At 41.1% G+C, this 22,740-nt stretch overlaps 1 protein-coding gene across 2 annotated transcripts; it reads right to left on the reverse strand.

The window, feature by feature from the left end:
- Window positions 1–6,332: 6,332 nt before the first annotated feature.
- On the reverse strand, window positions 6,333–16,631 carry LOC115796740 (ras-related protein ralB-B-like). 2 transcript variants are annotated; one of them, XM_030753163.1, is made up of 5 exons: window positions 16,474–16,631; window positions 9,174–9,339; window positions 8,874–9,082; window positions 7,398–7,572; window positions 6,333–7,316 (listed from the first exon to the last, which is right to left on the reverse strand). In XM_030753163.1, exons 2-5 carry the CDS (start codon window positions 9,285–9,287, stop codon window positions 7,209–7,211), a joined length of 606 nt encoding a protein of 201 aa, XP_030609023.1. In that variant the 5' UTR covers window positions 9,288–9,339; window positions 16,474–16,631; the 3' UTR covers window positions 6,333–7,208. The 2 variants fall into 2 exon arrangements, with proteins under 2 accessions (XP_030609023.1, XP_030609030.1); XM_030753170.1 differs by lacking the exon at window positions 16,474–16,631 and adding an exon at window positions 15,933–16,225.
- Between the last annotated feature and the right edge of the window lie 6,109 nt (window positions 16,632–22,740).

Consider the following 22,740-nt stretch of genomic DNA (forward strand, 5'->3'; position numbering starts at 1 on the left):
TGTATCTGCAGCTGCAGCTCAGGCTTCAGCCTCGGTGTTTTCAAGCAGAAAGCAGCTCTGCCGGCTCATCTCGGCGCTGACTCACACAAAGCTTCTATTGTGTCTTTGTTTTCTGGATCTCTCTGCACTACAATGTGTCTCATATCTGAGTCAGAGCCAAAAACACACTACAGTGAAACCCAGTCACACAGAGAGGGGAAGGAAGCGATTAAAAGGCGACGCATGTTTGAGGATGTCTGTCAGTCACAGCTCTGACTGAGCTCCTCTCTCTCAGAGCTCAGGCTGTTCGATATGCTTTAATATTTCTGTTTTCATCTTTTGATTCATTTGATTTACAGATAAGACACGAGGATATGAGGAGAAATGAGGACAGTGTACAAAGAAAACACAAAATAAAAGCGTGACTTTTGCTCAGCTTTAGCCCAAAACACTCCCTAGATTTGATCTTTTCATTAAGTGACTCAGAGAGGCTTCTGATGACTTTAAAAATGCTTACACTGCATGACACAACACACAAATATTAAAACTCTTACATATGTTTCCTCTTTTTAAAATACATTTTCAGCAGAATAAAATCTAAAGTCCAAAATTTTAACCAAACATATTGAAGGAACATTTTATTTATTTAGATTAAACTCACGAGTGATTTTCTGTGCAGGAAATGAGCAGAAACATCAAGAGAAATGTTAAAAAAACAAAACAAAACAAAACAAAAACAAAAGTGGTCAGGAAGACAATGACAAATAATGATGATGAGGAGGTGGAGGAGGTGAGTTTCTGGTTGGACGAGTTCAACCTGCATTGTTGTGCGGCTTCAGTGAGTGTGTGATAAGAGCACAGATCCAAACTGTTCTGTGTTTAGACCGATCCACGAGACGTCACAGGGAGCTGACAGGAAACGGGTCTGGCAGCTGGATTTCACCTGTCAGGTGTCACATGTTTACTTTAAAGGTGAATAATCTCATTCTGATCATCTTTAACCTGAATTCCTTCGTACATGTGAAGCGAAACATGTTGAAATCTGAAACTTGATAACTGCTTTTTCTGTTTTTAAGATTAACGGCTCACAGCAGGCGTCGGGTTAAAAAAAAAAAAATCCTCAGATTTCACCATTTTAACAAGTTTTTGTGACTTAAAAGATGAAAAAAATCTCACTTTTTTGGATTTTTTTTGCTCATATGAAGCCAAACATGTTCAAATATGAGCATTTTAAACCTGTTTTATACCTGGTCTCACTTATTTTAAGAAGAAGTGTTACAACGAGGCTCAAATCCCCAACACAAAGTGCAGATTGACACCAGAGTTTGTGGAAATGTTGGTTTTAGTTCAAATTATTTAATAAGCTCAGATAAAGATGATAACCCAGAGAGCATGAAGGCAAGAAGTGGCATCTGCTCCCTCCCCAGCTAACCTCAGCATGCCTTCATCTGCATGTCATCAGGTGTAGACTACAGGTTGCAGAGGGATGTAACACCTGCCTGTCAGAAAAGTTCCCCCAGGAGCTCTAAATAAATGAGTAAAAAGCCCCTCTGGAGTCCTCTGGCTGTCCCACACCTGAAAGACCAACAGGGACCCCAGGACAGCGTGTGGGTAACCCTGCAAAGAAGCCTGAGACACCAAAGCTCGAGCACGTCTGACACACAGCAAAGCCAAGTGCTCTCAAACGTCTCCAAACATACATGAGAATCACACAAGAGTAACATGTGACCAACCCAGCAACCGCAAACACAAATGGTCACATGACCACGGTCCTGTACCACAACAAGTTACTATATCTCCAAAATTCAGTAAAACAAATGTACTAGTGACCAACCACAGATGGAGAACCACGCCCACACAATGACCTGAACAAGTGTGGTCACTGTCATCACCCAGCCAGCAGTGTTCACATTCACAGAGGAGCACAACACTAAAGGTCACAGAGCAAAAACACTCACATCACCATCCGTAAACACTGGTGTGGGTGTTCACAGGCTAAACACCACACACCTACTCAGCTCAAGGCCTACCTGCTGCAACCACAAAACCACAACCAGTGAGTGAGCTCAGACTGCTCAAACCAAATATCACACCTGCTTCGGTGGAGGCTGAACCACTGGCACAGTGAACACCTTCAGTAAACCATCACTCACCCTACCAGAGCTTTCCTAAAGACTGAACAGGTATGACGTGTTTGGAAGAGTTAACAGTGCTTACTAAGAAGCACTCGGTGCCTCTGCTTAGGTCTGTAAAGCTGAGATCTGTGCAAAAAGCTAGACTTCTGTAACAATGTCCTTTGGGCAGCAGAGACCAAAGTAGAGACCTTTGGCCATGATGCACTATGTTCAGAGAAAACCAGTCACAGTATATCAGCACTAACTGTCAGCACGGCGGTGGTGGTTCGATGATTTGGCCTTGTTTTGCAGCCACAGGACCCGGGCAACTTGCAGTCATTGAGTCGACCATGAACTGCTGTGCATCAGCCAAAGCTTGGGCTAAACTTGGTTGTTCAACAGTGCAATGATCCCAAACACAGCAACAAGTCTCCAACCAAATGGCTGAAAAAGAAAAGCCTCAGGGTGCTGCAGCGGTCCAGTCAAGGTCCAGACCTCTGCCTGATTGAAATACTGTGGGGGGGACCTTCAGAGAGCTGTGCACAAGACTTCCACTTCACAACTAAATGCTTTTTAAAGTCAATTTTATTCTTGATTTTTTCTTATTTTATTAGCAAAGCATTACTTTCAGCTGCTCCCATGCCACATGAGTCAGTACCCTCAAGGTTTTCATACTATGAACGTGTTTAAACCAAGTCCAATTTTCCTTCTTTTGAAACCTGAATATCTTGTACAGAAAATTTGTTCAGCATTTTGAAGAACTTTATGTTGCAAATTCTTTGCTCAAATGAAGCTAAAATTTTGAAATGTGAGGTTTTTAAAATCCAGTTTCACTGCTTATCTTCCCTTAATTTAAGAAGACTATGCAGTACATTAGTGCCAGGTTTCAAGAATCATCCTCTGATTTACAAACAATATAATTTTACACCCACTTCAGTGTCCCTGTGTTTCAGATACATGGCCATTGTGAGGCGGTGGAGGCCTGGCATCCTGTGTAGTTTCCAGAGCTCCTCATCTTTGTGACTTCTTTGTATGGGATGGAAAAAGAGCAGCTCTGGTTCAGCACATCAATCGAAGGTCCTGAGGTATAAAGCAAGAGAGCACGTGAGCCTCCTCCTCCTTCTGGCGGTGAAGTCTGCGCAACAAAGAGGAGGAGGAGGCTCACAAGAGAAGCTGAGATTTTTAAGGAGGAGGTCTTCTAGTGGCTCGATTCTGGGCAGGTTAGTGTAGCTGTTAGTTTAGAAGGTCGGGTCACAAACTGAGAAACACTGGGTGAAGCTGCTCCTCATATTTAAAAATTTTTTTTCAACAGTTTGATGTGTTGCTCAAAAGTGAAGTCAGAGTGCCATCTAGTGGCTGGACATTGAAACTACAGCAGCTCAGTGGTAATCTCACCTGCAGATGAAGGTCTGAATGCAAATTAAATTAATCTGGATTTTATATGAAACTTCTCCTGCTGTGAGACTTTTTTCATTGATTGATGCCTTGTTGCACATGTATCACGATGCATGTAGGTTGTTTGATCCAGTTCCTGCAGTTTCAGCTGATTTCTCCTTCAGAACCAAATTTATTTTCATTTAAATCTCAGACTTTGATTCTAAAAGGCTAAAATCACACATCCTTCCTTATTTACTTCCTTCCTTCCTTCCTTCCTCTTCTTCTTATCCTTTTCAGTGTCCAAATTTCCCAGATGATTTGAAAACCAGTAAGAAAGAGTGGACGATTGATGAGGAACATGAAGGTTCAAAGGGTTTAATTTTTAACCTTTGAGATTTCTTTTTTCTGACACGTGAACTTTACTGACGAGGTATATTCAGCATGTTTTAGTATATTTAGTGCTCCAGTATCTTGTACAAAGCCACACTCGGAGCTGCTGTAATTTTACTCCTGCAGATGGAAACTAGCTTTAGTTGATGCAGGATTTTTCTGAGCTTAACAGAACATTGTTCTCTTCTTTTGGACCTGAGTCATGGAGAAAGCCTTCAGAACAAACTGAATCTGGATCTTTTTGTCTCTTTGGGAGTTTAAAGCTCTTCTGTACCTGAAAAATGAAACTGCTGGACTGTGGCTTATGTTGTTTGTTCTGATTTGCTTTATTTCTGTCCCATGTCTGTTTGTGTTACACTCCAGTTTATAGTTTTAGTAACCTTATACTTCCTTGAGGTTGTAGACAAATTTCCCATGTGTGCACATACAGCTGATCTGCCCTGTTCTCTGTTAGAATTGAAATACATTTCATTAGTGGGTAATGCACCTTAATGCCATCTCTGATGCTAATCTAACTCAGGTCTATGAACCAAATTCCAAAAAGTTGGGACTGAATGTAAATAAAATCCATATTTTATTCACAATAGAACACAGAAAACAGATTAAAATACTTAAACTGAGAAAATGGACCATTTTAAGACTGAATTTGATGGCAGCCTCTCAAAAAAGTTGTGCTGTTTTGCACTGTGTGGCACCCCCTGTGCTTTTAACAGCCATCTGTGAACCTCTGGCAGCTGAGGAGAGCAGCTGCTGGACTTTTGGGAGAGGAAAGTTGTCAAAACTGAAGAGAGACACGTGCGATCCAACAAGGTGAAGAACTGGGTGCAGAACTAAAAACCATCAGAGAAAAAGAGAAGTAGCGTCTGCACACCAGAAGCAACAGTTTTAATCAAGATCACCACATGACACAGAGTGTTACAAGACACACCTATACACACACAACTAATCATGATCATGTGATCATTGAATAAATAGTATGACTGCATTACAAATAGATTAACTGACAACAGCAGAAGTGCCCGTGAGCCTGTTTGATTGTGGTAATGCACAGAAATGTTAGAACTATTAAAAATATTTTTTAAAAGATCACAGCCACATGGGAATAATAAAGTAGTCAATGGTCAATGCAAAGATGGTGAGAACAAGCATCAGTGACAGCCTGTCATACCATGTTTAAGCAAAAGAAGTCATAAGAGAGCAGAGCAAGAAAAATCACGAAAAGCTCTCGAATCAAATTCTTCATTACGTCCTGTTGGAGCTCCGGTATGTCGGGTGTAAATCCAAAATGCTTCAGTTTCTAACAAGTGAGCGTTCACAACTCCACCCCAACGATGTGCTTTAACTGCTTCAATGCTGCAGCATCTGAGAGAAGATACATCATGTGACCTTTGAGTGAGACTGGACTCCTAGTATCATGATTACGTGTATTCGATCTATGTTCAGAGATTCTAATTTTAAATGAGGTAATTCTGAATTTGTTTGCAGCCTCTTAAAAAAGCTGGGAGGGGGCCATGTTTACTCCTGTGTAGCGTCCCCTCTGCTTTTAACAACCGTCTGTAAACCTGTGGGAGCTGAGGAGAGCAGCTGCTGGACTTCTGTGTGGGGAATGCTGTCCTGTTCTTGTCTCATTCTGGCTGCTCAACAGTCCTTTGCTGGATCTCTGTTGTGGTGTTTGTTTGTCAGGACTGCAGGCACCTGGACTCTTCTGCTATGAAGCCAGGCTGAGGTAATAGATGGAGTATATGGTTTAATATTGTTTTGCTGAAGTATTCAAGGCCTTCCTTGAAGGAGACACCATCTGGATGGGAGCATATGTCGCTGTAAAACCTGTAGATACCCTTCAGCATTTTCCAGATGTGCAAGCTGCCAGTTCCATATTCACCGATGAACCTCCATACCATCAGAGACGCAGGCTTTTGAACTGAGTGCCGATAACAAGATGGTCCCTCCCCCTTTTAGTCCAGAAGATGTTTAAACATTTATTTTGTGAATAAAATACAGGTTTTGCAAATCAGTTTTATTTACAGTTTTTACAGCATCACAACTTTTTTTAGGTTCTCGGTCATCCAAGTCCTGGTAGACTGGAGCTCTTGAGTTGAAGGTACCTGGACTTCTTTTGTAGGTACTTGGAGACATTTTGCACCTCCTCATCCAAGAGGCAAGAGCCTGAATACAAGTACTGCTGCCTTCAACTCAAGCACTAAACATTATGGAAAATGTCAAAGCCAGTAATGAGGGCAGTAGTGTTCCTGCGCCTTCCACTCTGTTCTTGACATTTGGTGTCTTTCACTATTTATGCTTCACCCCCGATGACATCAGCTACCACACTGCTTAGATTATGTTAAAAACTGGATGTCACAGCTCATCTCTTAGGCTTCCAGGTCTAAACGCTCTTCTCCATTAGTAACTTAGCTGATTTTTTAAAATAAAGGAAAGGTGTGCATTCTGAAGTCTTTTTAAAAAAGAAAACACTTAAAGTTTTTTATTTTTTTATTATCATATTAAGAGTTTATCTACAAGTCGACAGCAACAAACACATTCCAGCTTTAACCGAGCCAAACGTGTCATCAATGCAACTTTATGCAGATGATGCTGTGATTTAAAGAGCTGATTCCCTTTGAAACTTTGATTATAAATTATAATTTTATTCATAAAGGAGGTGAAAGCTTATTACAAAAGGAGTGTCTGGAAGTAATCAGATATGAGGAATGTGTGATACTATAAACTGAAGACATACATGAAAGCTAAATAAAGAGAAATTAGGTTTTAAAATAAGTGGGAGCAGAGACAACGGTTTAAAGAACAAATTTCATTTGAGGAGAAAGAAAAGTACTCTGAAGTGTACAAACCTGTTTGCTCTCCACATAAAAAGATCGTGTGCTTCCTGCGAACTCCAGTTTTACAAACAATCGGCGGATCTGCCGCTGTGATCAGAAAAAGCTTTTGGTCCTGAACGTTTGCCATAAGTTTGTGGACACAGCTGGCAGTGAGGAGCTATAAAGTAATCTGACTGGTGTTTAAATAGAGCGCAGTTTCAACCTGCCCCACAGCTCTCGGACGCTGACCTGCAGGGCTGTCAGAGCAGCACGCTAATGCCCAACATACAGCGGATGTGTCCACATACTTTTGACCACTTAGCTGCGCACAAAGAGGAAGTAGAATCATGTGGAGAACGAGCAGACACCACAGAAGAAGAAAAATAAAGAGTGTTGTGCTTTGTGTTTGGCAGATGATGAGCGAACGTGTCGAGTGTGCCTTTGCAGCTGCTTGTCTGAAGCAGCTTCAGTCTCTCTCAGAGAGTTTTTCCTTTTCTTTGGTTTTTGGCACGCTGTCGCCTCGCCGCTGACCTCAGAGTATGCAGCAGCGCTTCTTCTTATTCTTCCCGCTAGGCCCATTTTTGTCTTTGCTTTCGGACATTTTCTTCTTGCGGACCTCCCTCATGAGGTCAAAGAACACCTGCAGACAGATCACATGGGTTAACCGCAGCTCAGGGCTCTGTCTCGAAGGTCACAGATCTTTTATTTTTTTCCCCTCTACCTTGTCCACATTGGCTCTTGTCTTAGCTGAGGTCTCCACGTACTGGACGCCCCACTCGTTCGCCTTTGCCGTGGCGTCTTCGGCAGAAACTTGCCGTCGATCCTCCAGGTCTGACTTGTTCCCCACCACGAGGAGAGGGATGGCCTCCTCCTCCTTTACGCGCAGGATCTGCTCCCTGAAAACACAGTCACTTTACATTAACAGTCTTAACTTTTACAGTCTCAAAACTTCTTTGAGACTGTAAAATTAAATGCTGCTACCCTTACTGGCCAGTTAAAGTAAATATTCTTATTTTATTGGTGCTAGAAAATGAAGCTGCAGTTCCTCTAATGCCCACTGGGGTTGGCTGTACCTCAGTAGGTAGAGCAGGTCACCTACTGATGGGAAGGTCAGCGGTTCGATTCCTGGCTACTCCAGGCTGCGTGCCAACGTATCCTTGGGCAAGATACTTAACCCCAAGTTGCTCTCCGACGCAACTGTTTGAGTGTGAATGTGTGTGAATGTTAGATAATTAAAGCACTTAGCTTAGTTAATCATGGAAGTGCTTGTATGAATGGGTGTGCTTCATTAGCCACAATTTCATTATTAAAAAAATGGTTTCAAATGTTTGCACAGACAATTTTTAACATCATCCATTAGCTAGTGCTCAGTTTGGACTGTTCTCTGGTTCTTAGACTTGGATTAAATTAAACTCAAACTAATCAATAAATAAATAGCCAGGAACATCTGATTCAGACACTGACAGAACAAGCTGCAGTACTTGCTCAATATTATGCACTAATCAAGAGTTTTCTTAACTTAGTGGCGATATTTTGGTAGCTGCTTTGATGTCACACGCTGTCCACACTTTAGCAAACAGATCATTTATTAAATTGCAGATGATCAGTGAAGAATAAATTATCACCTCCTGTTAACGCCTGACTGAGCCGGTCTCTGTGTTGGGGATCATTTATGAGAAGTTCAGTAGTTAATAAACTTATTGTTTCTTTTTTTCCTTCTGTTGAAGCAACTTATGGATGGATCCTGATGCTGCGTGAGATCAAAGACTTCTACAAACAGCTGGAAGCAACAACCTAACTTCAGCTCCGTTAATGCTGTCAAAACTCAGATCACAGTCACTTTGAACTGCCGCAGACTCCATTCCTCATTGTAGGAAAGACGTGTATTTTACAAATATTTCTTCTGTGACACCACAGAGCAAAGTGAGTGAGGGAAATCAGAGTCCATGGGAGGGATTTGTTGATTTCAAAGAGGTCTGGTATGGTTTCTTTCGTTTTCAGATTTTGTGCTATTACATGGAAATGTGGTGGATTTTATTTTTCCAGGGTTGAATTTTGAAACTTCTTAACACACGGTGATTTCCACTGTGTGGCTGTGTATTATTAAGGAGAATTTAACTGATGCAGATCAATTAAAATGTATCTCTGCTTTAAAAAGTGCATGACAAAGCCAATAAGAAGACTGCAGAAAACTGACCTGAACTCCGACGTTGCTGTGAAGGACTCGTGCTCTGTGATGGAGAAGACGAGCAGGAAGCCCTCGCCACTGCGGAAATAGTTGTCCCTGATGGCGGCGTAGTCTTCCTGACCGGCCGTGTCCAGGATGTCGATCTGCACATCCTCGCCGTCCAGCACCACCTTCTTTCTGTAACTATCGGCCTTGGTGGGCTCATAGTCCTCCACAAACTGCAAGCAAAAAACGAGGCTCATGTAACAGGGGGAGCAGAGACAACACAGAAGGAGGGGGCTGATGGGCAATTCAGTTATAAAGTCTCACCTCGTCGTACATGAACTGCAGGGTGAGGGCCGACTTCCCCACACCACCGCTGCCCACCATGATCACCTTGTGGAGAACCAGGGAGCTCTGGTTCTTATTCTTACCAGAGGCCATGACTCTGGTCTGGGTCAGGCCGGCTCACAGATCTGCTCTGAGTACTGACGGCCTGTGGAGAGCAGCGGAGGCCAGCAGAGATCAGCAGGAACCAACGTGGACAGACAGAACAGAAAGAATCAGATATTAATTTGTGACTTTTGACAAAACAAATAAATATAAGAAATTGATGTTAATAATTAAAAATATATATGCATACACTAGAATAAGTTCAGTTTTGAAGGTATATGTTGATTTAATTTATTAGAATATACAGAAGACAAAGTTTCTTTCAACTGATCCCTTATTTCCAAGGGTTTGCCACAGTGGGTGGAACCACGTTTGATCTGGCACCAGTTTGAATACCGTTGCTCTTCCCGATGCAATCCTACCCGGGATTTGTGTCTCATCCTGGTCTTAAATTGGGGACCTTTTGCACAACACTATGGAGCCACCATAACATAACGTTTCCTTACACATCATATCAATGTGATCGGCACCTTCTTATAATTTAATACATGTTGCTGTTGAGACACAGGTGTAAACGCCGTAACGCCATAGGCTGTCATATGCTCTGCATAGAGTGCAAAAGCATAATCGAGGCATGAAAGAGTCTTGAGATCCCCTCCCAGGCAATTCAACTGCCACTCACACCTTGGCTCACCTTAATAACTCATATGGTAACAGGATAGGTAAGCAATTCTCAGGGCTACCTGCAAGATAACAACTCCTCTAGAAGGTAAATACATGTGATTCCCCATCAGCTTTTAGAGCTGATGAAGCCTCTCGGATGACAGGTGGTGGTTTTTCATTGTAATATTTTTCAATCTAACTCAATTTTATTTATTTGATAACAAAAGTCACCTCAAGGCCCTTTGCATTGTAAAGACCCTACAATACTAAAGAGAAACCCCCAACACTCAGACAGCCCCACTATCAGCAAGCACTTGGCGACAGTGGGAAGAAAAACTCCCTTTAACAGGAAGAACCCTCCAGCAGAAGCAGGCTCAGGGAGGGGCAGCCATCCTCCATGACTGGTTGAGGTTGAGGGGTGCATAAATTGAATAAAACATATCAAGGCTATATGTGCCATTATCTGTTTATGGGGATCTTATTGTGAACTAAAAATATAAAGCCATATTTTAGAGTTTTTAAAAGCCAATAAAATGCATTTCTAGTCTTGGTGATGTAGTAATATATGATGGAGTATGACATCAATGGGGTGGCATCTATTGCAGTGTAGTATCAGCAAATAGAAAGTCTGAGTTATGAGGAGGTAGGTATGAGCTCTACTGAGTGCCCTTCTAGTTCACGTTGCTATTACGTTTTCAGGTTTATTTAAATGCTTGCGTCAGGTGAACGCTGCCAGAATGAACTTCTTTACACTTGAACTTGGGGAAAAGTTGAGGTTTTCCTTTTAAATCCAGGTTATTGTGCAACAGTTTCTCTGGTCTGGCCCACTTTAGGTCAAATTGGGCTGTTTGTGGACCAGGAACTAAAGTTAATTTGACGCCTCTGCCCTAGAGGATTCAGAAAAATCCAAACACTGAGGCAAATTTTCATGCTTTCCACCAAACTCCAGAGATAAACTGGTACAGACAGACGCTGATTTTCTGTTTCATATCCTCACAGACGGACGGTCTGTGGTTTCTTTAAGTCAGCAGTTCGAAGGCTTCATGTGCTGGTTTGTTACAGACATGAAGGGTTAAATGATTAACTGATTAATATGTGAAAGAAGAGCGTCTGTGGTCCCTTTAATAACATGTTTGGTTGTGTTTTCATAAGCATAATTTAATCCCATCCTGTTAGTTTTATTCAGAAGTTCATGCTTTTATTTAGAAAACAAAGCCATGAAAATGGAGCTACATTGTCAGGTAAAGTGTCTGAAGGATCTTCTAGGAGACCATCATTGAAAATAAGTATACTATTGAGTGTAACACAATTTTTTCAGGTGCCAACCAAAGGAGCAGACAGGAAAAAACAGGATACTTTTCATTCTTGAGCTGATTGAGATAATGACAGGTTTATCTTTCTGACAGATTTTAGCCTCACTGCGTTCCTCTCATGCTTCAGCTTACATTCGAGGTGCTGGGATAAAGACGAGATGGCTTGATGGTGACAGACGTTTCCAGAGCCTTTCAATAACAAATACCTCCTGGTTTGTTCACGTTACACTTTTCAGAAACAGTTCTAGGGCAGCACGGTGGTGTGGTGGTTAGCACTGCTGCCTCACAGCTACGAGGTCTGGGTTTGAGTCCACCTTGGTTCTGTGTGGAGTTTTATTTTTTGATCGAAGCCTTTTTATTGTTTTTTTAAGTAAACACAAAACCGCAACAGAGACACACACAGAACATAAATCCCTCCCACCCCACCCTCCTATACCGGATCTATTACACAAACGTGTACACATACTGTGCTTGTAAAACAACTAATATAAATCTCAGGTTATAACAGAACCAACAACTGACCGTTACACAAATTTGTCTGCGAAATACATTCAAAATAAGATACAAATGGCTGCCAGGTATCGTAGAAGTTTTTAGCAGATCCCTCAACTGTATCTAATCTTCTCCAAATGAATGTAACACATAACCTCTCTTATCCAACGCCCATATACCGGAGGATGTTTCTGTGTTCTCCCTGTGTTTGTGTGGGTTTCCTCCCACAGCCCAAAGACATGCAGTTAGTGGGGTTAGGTTAACTGGTCATTCTAAATTGCCCATAGGTGTGGATGGTTGTCTGTGTCTCTGTGTTAGCCCTGCGACAGGCTGGTGACCTGTACAGGGTGTGCCCTGCCTCTCGCCCTCTGACAGCTGGGATAGGCTCCATCCGTCCCACGATGCTGAACAGGATAAGCGGAAGAGAATGAATGGACAGATAGATCTGTTGGTTAATTGGATCTATATTGTAGTGATTAACACTCAGCAAGATAAAGGTCACTAGTTCAGTTCCAGTGGGAGACACAAATCTCCTTAAAAAAACTGGACAAATAAACATGCTGTGGTTACCCTGTGAATAAGGAAACATCTGAAAGTAGCTTTAGGTCTACGTCCTTTTGTTGATGCCCACAGTCAAAATGCCAAGTTCCCCATCTTTGCCTCGCCCAGATTTTGATTATGGATGCACCAATTAAACTTTTTACACTTCCGATTGGATGTTGTTGACCGTGCTGTTCAGCTGTCCGTGTCCGCAATAGAGTATGATCGAGACCTTAATTGATTTCAAATTGAAATTGTAGTTAGCTTGCAACTATGCAATCAATAAATCACAAAAGCTGCAGTTAGTCTACATCAGTCGTTCTCAAACTGTGGTACATGGACCACATGTTGGCTGTGAGGTGCTGGTGATGTGCCATAAAGTGATTTCTGATGTCTCTGTGTGCTTTTATGGGTCATGTCTTTGCTTATTTTGGGTAAATAGAGTGCAGTCAGCAGGATTTATGAATGACTCCTGTAAAATAATGAAGAAATGACCTGTTTCTTTATGTCTCTGTGTTACTGCACCGACATTATAATCAATCTGTTCCTTTTTGGCCACTTCAAATATCTTTAAAGAACTGTGATGTTACATTTGCTGTAATTTCTGCAGCCCTCATGGCCAGATTTAAATTAATGGGTTGGGGTTCGTCCATATCTCCATCTTTTGGTGTCATCTCATGTGGTGATGCTCCATCCCCTCTTATAAATCAGTTACACTCAATCAAACTGGACTGGACTGCAAATCAAACCTCAATATCTGTCACAAAAACTGCAATTAGACCCCCCCCCAAACTCAAATCATTCAGCCCTCGAGTCGCTACAGGATATTCCAGGCTATGGCTGCCTAGGTACTCAGGCTGGACGATATGGACCAAAAATATTAAAATATTATCTCGATATTTGTTAGCTGAATGGTGATATACGATATATATCTTGATATTTTTTCTTCCCAAAAGGTATAAACAAAAAGGCCCTCCTGAGTCAAAGCTACATGTAACAAATGTCACACAGAAACTTTTATTAACATTCAGCTGTAGATGTACAGGAGAAATTGCTCAAAAATAAACTATTGGCATATTTAAATAATAATGCTCCTCAAATAAATGCTTTTTTTTCTCCCCTCTATTAAAAAAAAAGACTCACAGCTGTGTTATTAAAATGTAAACAGAAAAGATCCAGAGCAAAAACAGCAAAGGGCTGATTGATTCTTTAAAAAGCCAGTCTGCAGTGAAGTAGACTTCACTAAAGTACTTCCTCCTGTGTGTACTCCTGTACATCTAGTACTCTGTGCACATAGCAAAACATGTAAACAGACTGAATGAACAAAATTGCATCCTTCAGTCTGCAGGGTTCTAGCCAGCTCAGTAAATCCATAGATATATGTGCTGAGGTATCGCAGCAACGGGCCCACCCGTCTACGTATCTGCCGGCTGCATCACGAGCCCTCTTGCCTGCAGCCAGGGACTCCTGGGGGTCCAGGCGATGCCAAAGCATATAAACAGATGCAGTATGAAGGCTGTATGTACACAAAACACGGCGACAGTGGAGGATTTCAGGTTTCCAAAACTCTCCGAAAGTTGTCGACATCAATAAAGTCAATAAATTTGTTGCTAGTCGCTTTTTGGAGAAAAAGTCACTAAAAGCTGCTAAATCTAGTGACAAAGTCAACACTGCCATGCTGTCGCTTCCTGCATGAGGGAGAGAGGCGGGGCAGTGTGAACTGGTGGATCTACAACTATGATTGTAACGCGACCTAGACTATATTGATATAAACTATATTGTCTCATCTTATATCGCGTATGAAAAATATCGATATTTCTTAAAAACTCGATATATCGCCCAGCCCTAATAGGTACCCCTCTAATGTATTTGCTACCTTGTCATAAGGCAATCATCGGCCTCCTTCATTCTAACTAGTAGCAGCTTTGGTGGTTTGCCTCAAAGTTGAGAAAAGTTGCTGAATGTCACCAACTTTCTACGGTCTCTGATTGCCTCATCACTGCTAATCACGTACTGTGTGGGCGCAGCTTTTTACCGAACAAATTATTATTTATTATTCTAGACCAGGGGTGTCAAACTTATTTTACATCGTGGGCCACATACAGCACACTTTGACCTTAAGTGGGCCGGACCAGTGAAACGCCCTGTCTGTCAGTGTAAACAAGTTTAACTACACATTGAATCCCTGAGAAAGAAGGGCGATTTCAACAGCGTGTCTCAGTTTTTCTACATGATAAAGAAATGATGCTGTAGTAAATACATGTGTAAAATTACAGAGAAAGTTCAGGTAGCTCACTCCTCAGACTGTCCTGTAATTATAAAACAAAGTCTTTTTTGTTTTATTTCACAGAAAATTTCCTGCTTTTTTTGGTTTTTTTTTTTTTCTACTGTGCACCCATTGTCAAAAACAGGAATTTCTATAGTACATATTGAAAAACAGGAACTTTTATGTCATTTTATTGTTTATTGGAGGAAGTCTTTATCACTAGGCAAAGCTGTAAAAGGTATTAAACTACAGTTAAAAGTCCAAAATTCATGTCCGCCTTCACATGTTCCAATGTTGTTGAAATATGCTTCTTTCCCACTAGTATCTACTCTGCTCGACTTCACTCGGTCTCATTTGTTTTCCATTACAACTTGAGTGCCACCTCAGCAAGGCATGACATCATCAACACAAACACAAAACGGTCCCTTTGTCTACCTCCCTATAAAGTCTGTTGTTGGCCCCCAAACACAAAAACGTCTGTTGGTTAGTGTGTAGCTGCTGGGTTTGATTCTTGTGAAGAAGTCGCTCATGACTCATCTAGTTATGTCATGACCTGGCCAATCACTGGCATGCATTCCACACATTCAGATTGCTTCAAACCATGGCTAAGCAGGTACTAAAGAAGTACCTGGCCCCCAGGACCTACCACCTAATAGAAAACTGAGTCGAGTTGAGCTGAACAGGTACTAGTGGAAAAGAGGCACATTTCAGCTCAATGGACTGCATTGGAATGTGTGAATGAATTTTGGACTTTTAACCAATTAAATGACAGAGACGTTTCTGTTTTTCACCATCAACTATAAAAATTTCTATATCAAAGTCTTTGCCGGCCGATTCTGGACCCCTGGGGCTTATGTTTGACACCCCTGATCTGGACTCTGCCTTCTATAACGTCTTCAGTGTCTCTGCTGTTAGCTTGCATCACGCTATGGTAGCTTCGCAGTGACATAAACACAGAAATAAACCCAACAGATCGATCAATCGATCGACCTGTTCGATCATCACTGATAACGGATCCACGTTCAGAGGACTGGACGACAGGGTGACCCGGTGAAACTCTCAGCCCAGTGCAGCGGGTGATCTACCGCTAAGTAGAACCCTGCTTGTTTCGGATTCAGGATCAGACCGATAACTAATCCATATATCTGATCGGTGACAAGTTTAGGAAGCCAGTTAAGGTTAGCCAGTCAGCTGTAACTTAGGAACACAGCAGAGGCGTGCCACCTGGGCCCCATTCAAGCATGCTGAGTGCTAAAAATCCAGCCCTGAATGTGCCTGTACTGGTGGAAAGTAAGAGGAGAGCAGGGCCAGTTCCTCTAAAGTTCCTGGCTGAAGTTCCTGCAGTGGGAAAGAGGCTTTAGTTTCAGGTGTGCGTGACTGAGGTCTATCTGATAGGTGTGTGTGTCAGAGGTCTGTACTCACGGTGTATGAGTGGCCAGTGATAAGTTTAGGAGGTATGAGGAAAAACCCTCTCGTCGGTGACCTTTCCAGCTGCTCTACATGCGGGCTGCTGCCTTTAAGCGCTCCCTCATGAGGGCAGAGATAAGCTGGAGCGCTGAATAACCTCCAAAATTAGACACAAATTAATAATACGCCTGGCCGCGCTCAAAGAGGAACTATAAGTGCTCCTGTCAACACACAACTTCAGCTTCCTCTCTGCTCTAAACAGCTGGAGACGAGTTTCAACAAGACACTAAACAGACACTTCTCCTCTTCCCGATTCCCGCCCTCGGCCCCCACCGACGCATCTGATTGGACCGAGCAGCGAGCAGGAGTCCTGCCATTGGCCGGTGGCGCTGTCACTCGCAGCCCTCACAGCAAAACCCGTGAAATAGCTCCAGATAACGATTTCTGTTCCTCCCCCGGGGGAATTCAGCGAGAATCCACCGTTAAAACGCTGCCCAGTAGGGCAGAGGCGGACTAAAGCCGGCACGAACCGCACCGTTAGTCTCCGCTCACTCACCTGCTCAGGTGTTTTCCTGCCGTTCACTGAAAAATCTGCTTCTTGCCCAACTTTTACAAGTTCTCCAGCACAGTCCGCGCCCCACCTTGTACCCGGACTCGGCGAAGATCGTTTATGTCCGCGAGGAGGGGCCGCTCCGTAAGCCAAAAACAGGCGGCCGATCAGCGCACGCGCAGCTGTTACCAATGCGACAGATTTACCTTTTTACACTCTAAACAAATACCAAAACATCACGTGAACAACCTTTATGTGTTCTACGGTTTAAATAATCTTCAGAAAATTTCCGCAGTTTTTATTTGTAGCAAAGACACCCGGAAACAGACACAGAGTGAGACCTCTCACCTTTCCCCTCCGCGCATTTACAGGATGTGACGTCACGGAATTCCCTCTACTTTTTACTGAAAAAAACAAATCCAGAATACGCATAGAATAATATATATATTTTATTAGTTCACTTAATTTTAGTTCTTTACCTCATTACCTTTGTACTTTCTTTATTAACTTATATTTTTAGAATTTTTTTATTTGATTAGATTTTTTAAATATATAAATCCTATTTTTTTTTAAAAGTTTTCAAGCACTAAATATGGAAATTACATGAAAGCTCTTCTGCTTTAGATCCTTTTATTTTTTTTATTTTTATGCTGCCACTGTTTATCATCACCTAAATGTCACATATTATATTTTAAATTAAAATCAAATATATGACTTTAAATCACATATTTGATTTACTGTTTTTCGACTGAAGGCTTGGCTCGCTGGGACCTTTGAACTCATAGAAAAGGAGCAGAAATTTGAAAAGGTAAATACATAAATGTGATGGATGTTTTGCTTCTTTCTGATGTTCACTGCACTAAAGTAACTCAGATGCATACATTAAGGGGAAAAAATGAGACAAATCTGGATTATTTTAGCACAAAATAAACGCAGTGTGGTAAGCACAAACATTTCTTTTTAGATCAGGCCTACAACTCATAAACAAAGTTATCTTTCTTTCAGCTCCTCTGAAAGTTTCATATTTCATTTTTTTTTTTATCTATTAGAGGAACCAGCATAAAATGTCAGGCTGAGAATATTTCTTGTTTTTCTGACAGTTTTAACAATGAGTCATTTCTTAAATACCAGCCTGGTAACACACTGTGACCCACAGAGACAAATAAGACATGTTAAAGTCTTTACATCAGTTTTTCAGTTTGTTTCTACATCAGATAAACAAGAAGAACAAGGAGGACCCCTGAGAGGACCCACACTTCTAACAACTGTGTAAACTCAGAGGACTTCTGCTGCTTTGCTTAAACGTTTTAGTTTATGCTTACAGTCAAATTCCTACAACTCATAAAAGTCAGGTGACAGATGACAGGAAAGTCACCGTAGTTGAAATTTAGTTGAATATTCATCTGCAGACTCTTGCTGTTCACATATGCCTATCATCAGGTTGGGTTATTGACAAAAATCTAAACATTTTCTGCATTAATTTGAGCTTTTATCCAGCGTTTTTTGACCTGTCGTGAATCTGCCCCTCCCAACAGCAGCAGCAGCTCCTAAAGTGTGGGACACGGCCCCCTGCTGGACTGTGACGGTACTGCAATGGTCATCTACCGCAAATAGAAAGCTACTGTTAGCTGCTTCCTTGTTCAGAAGGGGTCACCACAGCAGGTCACGTAGCATGTTTGTTTTATTAGATTTTAATGCCGGATGCCCTTCCTGACACAAACTCCCAGGAATCTGTGTCTCTTCCTGGGATAAATCCACTCCAATAAGGAGACACGAGGTTCTTTTACAACAAATGAAAATCTTGATTCTTATAAAATGCGACAGAATAAAACCAGCAGGAATGTTTCATTTGAAAAACTGTTATATGATTTAATGCTGCTGCTTAATGAACTTATAGTGTCAGATGCATCTTTATATCCATCCATCTGTCCATCCATCCTCTTAATTGCTTATTGAGTTCAGGGTTGTGGTGAGGCTGGGGTCAACCCCAGCTGTCCCAGGCTGAAGGTGGGGTACACCTGGACAGATCTGCAGTCCATCTCCGAGACAAGTGAGAAACCTTTTGGTTTAATTCTTAAGAGTCTTTAGACTCAAACTTTGGGATTGATTCCAAAAACACATTTTACTTGTAAAATCTTCTTTGAGCCCTGTGACAGACTGGAGACCTGTCCAGGTGTTTCCTGCCTTAAATGGTTGGATGGAAAATTATCTCCTGGACTCCTAAAGGAATCAGGATTTGTAACTTAGCTTAAAACTGCCATAAAATGTTTATATTGAACTTCAACTTGGATCTGTACTGAACTTGGGCCTTGGGGATTGAAAGGTTTTATTCTGTTCAACTCCCAAGAAAAGAACTTCATCTGGAAAGTAAAGCTGCTGATGGAGAATCAGATCAAATCTAACCGATGAAAATACAAAGGAAACACTTTGTTTTCTTCCTGTGTAAAGATCAGAGTTTTAGATCTTTGACTTCAGGGGAGCAAATTTCACACCAATCTGCAAACTCAGAGGACGGTTTCCTTCACTGCCTCACATGTATTAGTCGTTCATCATCTCTTTATTTTGTCCCATTTCCACTTGAATAGTTGGAATATTTTCATGTTTCTGCTGCAGGACTTCAAAATCATTCCCACTTTGAGAATTATATTTATTTTTTGACCACAGTGGAAAGCAGGAACATGTACTTGGCGTGTCAAGTTTATACATGATGTAGTTTCAGTATTTTGACCAAAGGTGGCGCCATTTCATCACTTTCCTGTCTGATGAGGAGCAGGAGCGGAGATCAGTGACTAAGATGCCAACCTTTATGTGACAAAAGTTCCTGAATTTGCCCTTTAGGAGCTCCAAAGTTGGGTAAAAGCTATTTTTGCCTCAAAGCATCATTTTATTTCATTTTATTCATTATAAAATAAAATATCTTTAAGAGTTCAGATTCATGTGGTCATGACCTATGAGGATAAAAAAGGGAAACAAACAGGTCCTGTGTCTTGTTTTTGCCACATGATAATCACCAGCTGAAAGGTCAAAGGTCACTGAGCCCAGCCTTTCCATATCTGCTGCTGGCTGTGAATTCAGTTAAATTTTATTTATATAGCACCAAATCACAACAAACAGTCACCTGAAGGCGCTTTGTATTGTGGGTAAAGACCCTACAATAATATAGAGAAAACCCAACAGTCAAAACGACCCCCTATGAGCAGCACTTGGTGACAGTGAGAAGGAAAAACTCCCTTTTAACAGGAAGAAACCTCCAGCAGAACCAGGCTCAGGGAGGGGCAGTGAACGAGTGGGGCTGAGACAGAGATTAATAACAATTAATGATTAAATACAGAGTGAAGTATAACAGAGGAAAAAGAGGTGAAGAAGAAACACTCAGTGCAACATAGGAACACCCCCCAGCAGTCTAGGCCTATAGCAGCATAACTAAGGGAGGGTTCAGGGTCACCTGATCCAGCCCTAACTATAAGCTTTATCATAAAGGAAAGTTTTAAGCCTAATCTTAAAATAGAGAGGGTGTCTGTCTCCTGAATCCAAGCTGGGAGCTGGTTCCACAGAAGAGGGGCCTGAAAGCTGAAGGCTCTGCCTCCCATTCTGCTCTTAAGTATCCTAGGAACCACAAGTAAGCCAGCAGACTGAGAGCGAAGTGCTCTGTTGGGGTGATATGGTACTATGAGGTCTTTGAGATAAGACGGTGCCTGATTATTCAAGACCTTGTATGTGAGGAGAAGGATTTTAAATTCTATTGTGTATTTAACAGGGAGCCAATGAAGAGAAGCCAATATGGGAGAAATCTGCTCTCTCTTTCTAGTCCCTGTCAGTACTCTAGCTGCAGCATTTTGGATCAGCTGAAGGCTTTTCAGGGAGCTTTTAGGACAGCCTGATAAAGATGAATATCAATAGTCCACCCTATAGTCCAGTCCACAGTGAAGGGGTGTGACGAGCTGATTTGGTTCCTGGTTTTACTAACAAATGTTGTTGTCCGGACGTCCTGCCGTGTCATTAGGACGAGCTGTTGCGGATCGTGTTTCATTTGACTACAAAGACCGAGGCCCTCTGATCATTTGAATGTGCTTTTAGGGCTTATCGAAATGAGCTGGGCTGAAAATGTAACGCTGTGGTTTGAGCTCTCGTGGTGCTTCAGGGCATTTATAGCAAAGTTTATCCACTTGCAGAGCCTCCAGGTGTTCATTTTAATGCGTGCGGCAAAATTAGCTTTAACTTCCAAAAGTATGTGGTCACATCCTAGTTTGAAATAATGAAACATAAAAGATTAATTCAGCTTCAGTTTGCACATGTTTTTGGTGCTGTGAGGATTTATCAGGCTAACTGAATCTAATGTTGTCCTGTTTTTTTTGCCAGCTAAATAAGAGACAAACATCCCTTTGAAAATCAGCAGCTTTGAGGACATTAAATTACACAAAGCAACAATAAAGTTTCTACAAAGTCACTTTTATGGACCATAAACATTTAAGAAGTCGCTACAAGAGTAAAACTTTAAAGGGAAGCTTTGATCCTGTTTAAGTACATTAACAGTTAATCCAGGCTTTGTATTCTCACTAGAACATACAGCACAACTGTACATACTTTACTTCATGTTTTTGTCTGCAGTTGTAACGTCATGTTATATAAACTGATTACCATATTACATATTAATGCGTATGTTAGCCTGTAGAAAAGTCGCCTTTTGAAACATTCAGATTTAAGAACATTAAAGGACATAAAACAACAGCCTCGCTGTTCTGCACCATAAACACTTTATTAGTATGAGAGGATTAAAGAACGGCTTCACACAGATTAAAGTTTAATCCAGACTTTATGTTATGCTGCTCTTGATGTTTTATGTGAACTTGATTTTATTATTTGATTTTTTTTTTTTTGTAGTAGTTTGTGCCTCGCTTGACTGCAAGACCAACCACCTTTAGAGTAAAGTTGAAGGGGCAAAGGTGAATTTAAGGCCTCTGCAGCGGTGTTCCAGGGGAAGCAGCATCTTCTGTGTCAGTCTTCGTTTCCAGAGCTCGAGGAACGCGACGTTAAGAAGTCATAAAAGTTCATATGAGCCGAGCCAAAAGCACCACAACTGTAAATAAATAAAAGCATCAAGTGTGACTTTTAAACATGTTGAGCTTTTATTTTATACACACACAGGTACTGGAGGTACTTGAGTACTCTGATGTACTTTCACTTTGAGTATTTCCATTTTCTTATCTTTGTATTTCAGTCCACTGCACTGCAGACTAAATATTGCAGCTTCTACTCAATCAATCATCCAAAAGGTCACAAAAATGATGTTTTAGGTACAAATTTAAGACTCAGATGTTTTCATAACTTAAATATTATGACTACATGTTATAAGTACTATGTGATTTTTATTAAAGTGCTCACAAACGTAGGTAATGTAACGATACCTGTTTGTTTTCTGCTGTCCCGGCCATAAAACATAAAGAGGAGGCAATCAATAACAAGAAAGCTGTTTAATTAAGTAGATTAAAAAAAATATCTAATCAACTTTCAGCATTTGGGTTTACAGGGGCAAATTAAATCAGCTTAAATCAAGCAGATACATTAAAATCTGTGATGACCATCAAAAATAAATCAAAAAGAGAGAAAAAGTCACAGGAAAGTGGAAACTCTGTACAAGTTCATAAAGAAAAGCTGATTCACACCATAAATTCAAACGTCGTCTCTCCTTGAATTAAATGAATGTATTTAACTGGATTCATGTGAGTCTCCGGTTCCTGAGGTTTACTTATCTGTACTTTCCACCCACATAAAGAATTTTAAATACTTAAGAAATGGAAACTTTATGGTCTTAATTTAGCAGTTTTGTGGTAATTATTTAATAAAAATAAAAACATGTTCCAGTAACTCTGTGGGTCACATGACCCCGACAAAATAAACTGAGATCTGTCTTTTAGCACATACTGTAAATACTCTTTATGTTCTGAAACCAGAACAGAAATAATGAATGTTTATCATAAAAGTTTCCAAAGTGAAGTTAAACTGTGTATTCAGCATTAAATTAAGTACTCTGCTCTTTTACTTTGCTATACTGTATTAACTCTGTGTGATATATCCTCCTTGAGTACTGCACAGACACAGTTAATGCAGTATAAGTTGATGTTACATTATTAATTGTGGTATCAAATTTGTATATTTACACATATATATATTTGCTCATCCGATGTTACAGTGTGCAGAACTGTAAAAACGTTCAAATAAGTGAGCAGTATCATTCATCTTTCTGCCTCTTCGAGTATTGCACCATATTTCTGG

Source organism: Archocentrus centrarchus, chromosome 2 (genome assembly GCF_007364275.1).
Source record: "Archocentrus centrarchus isolate MPI-CPG fArcCen1 chromosome 2, fArcCen1, whole genome shotgun sequence".
NCBI classification, from domain to species: domain Eukaryota; kingdom Metazoa; phylum Chordata; class Actinopteri; order Cichliformes; family Cichlidae; genus Archocentrus; species Archocentrus centrarchus.

Excerpts from the sequence above, each read along its gene's own strand:
- LOC115796740 (XM_030753163.1), bottom strand. The coding sequence starts at position 9,287 with ATGGCCTCTGGTAAGAATAAGAACCAGAGCTCCCTGGTTCTCCACAAG. Across the intron at positions 9,083-9,173 it reads TGCAGTTCATGTACGACGAG|TTTGTGGAGGACTATGAGCC; the intron begins GTGAGACTTTAT and ends TTTTGCTTGCAG. Across the intron at positions 7,573-8,873 it reads ACAGCAACGTCGGAGTTCAG|GGAGCAGATCCTGCGCGTAA; the intron begins GTCAGTTTTCTG and ends CTGTGTTTTCAG.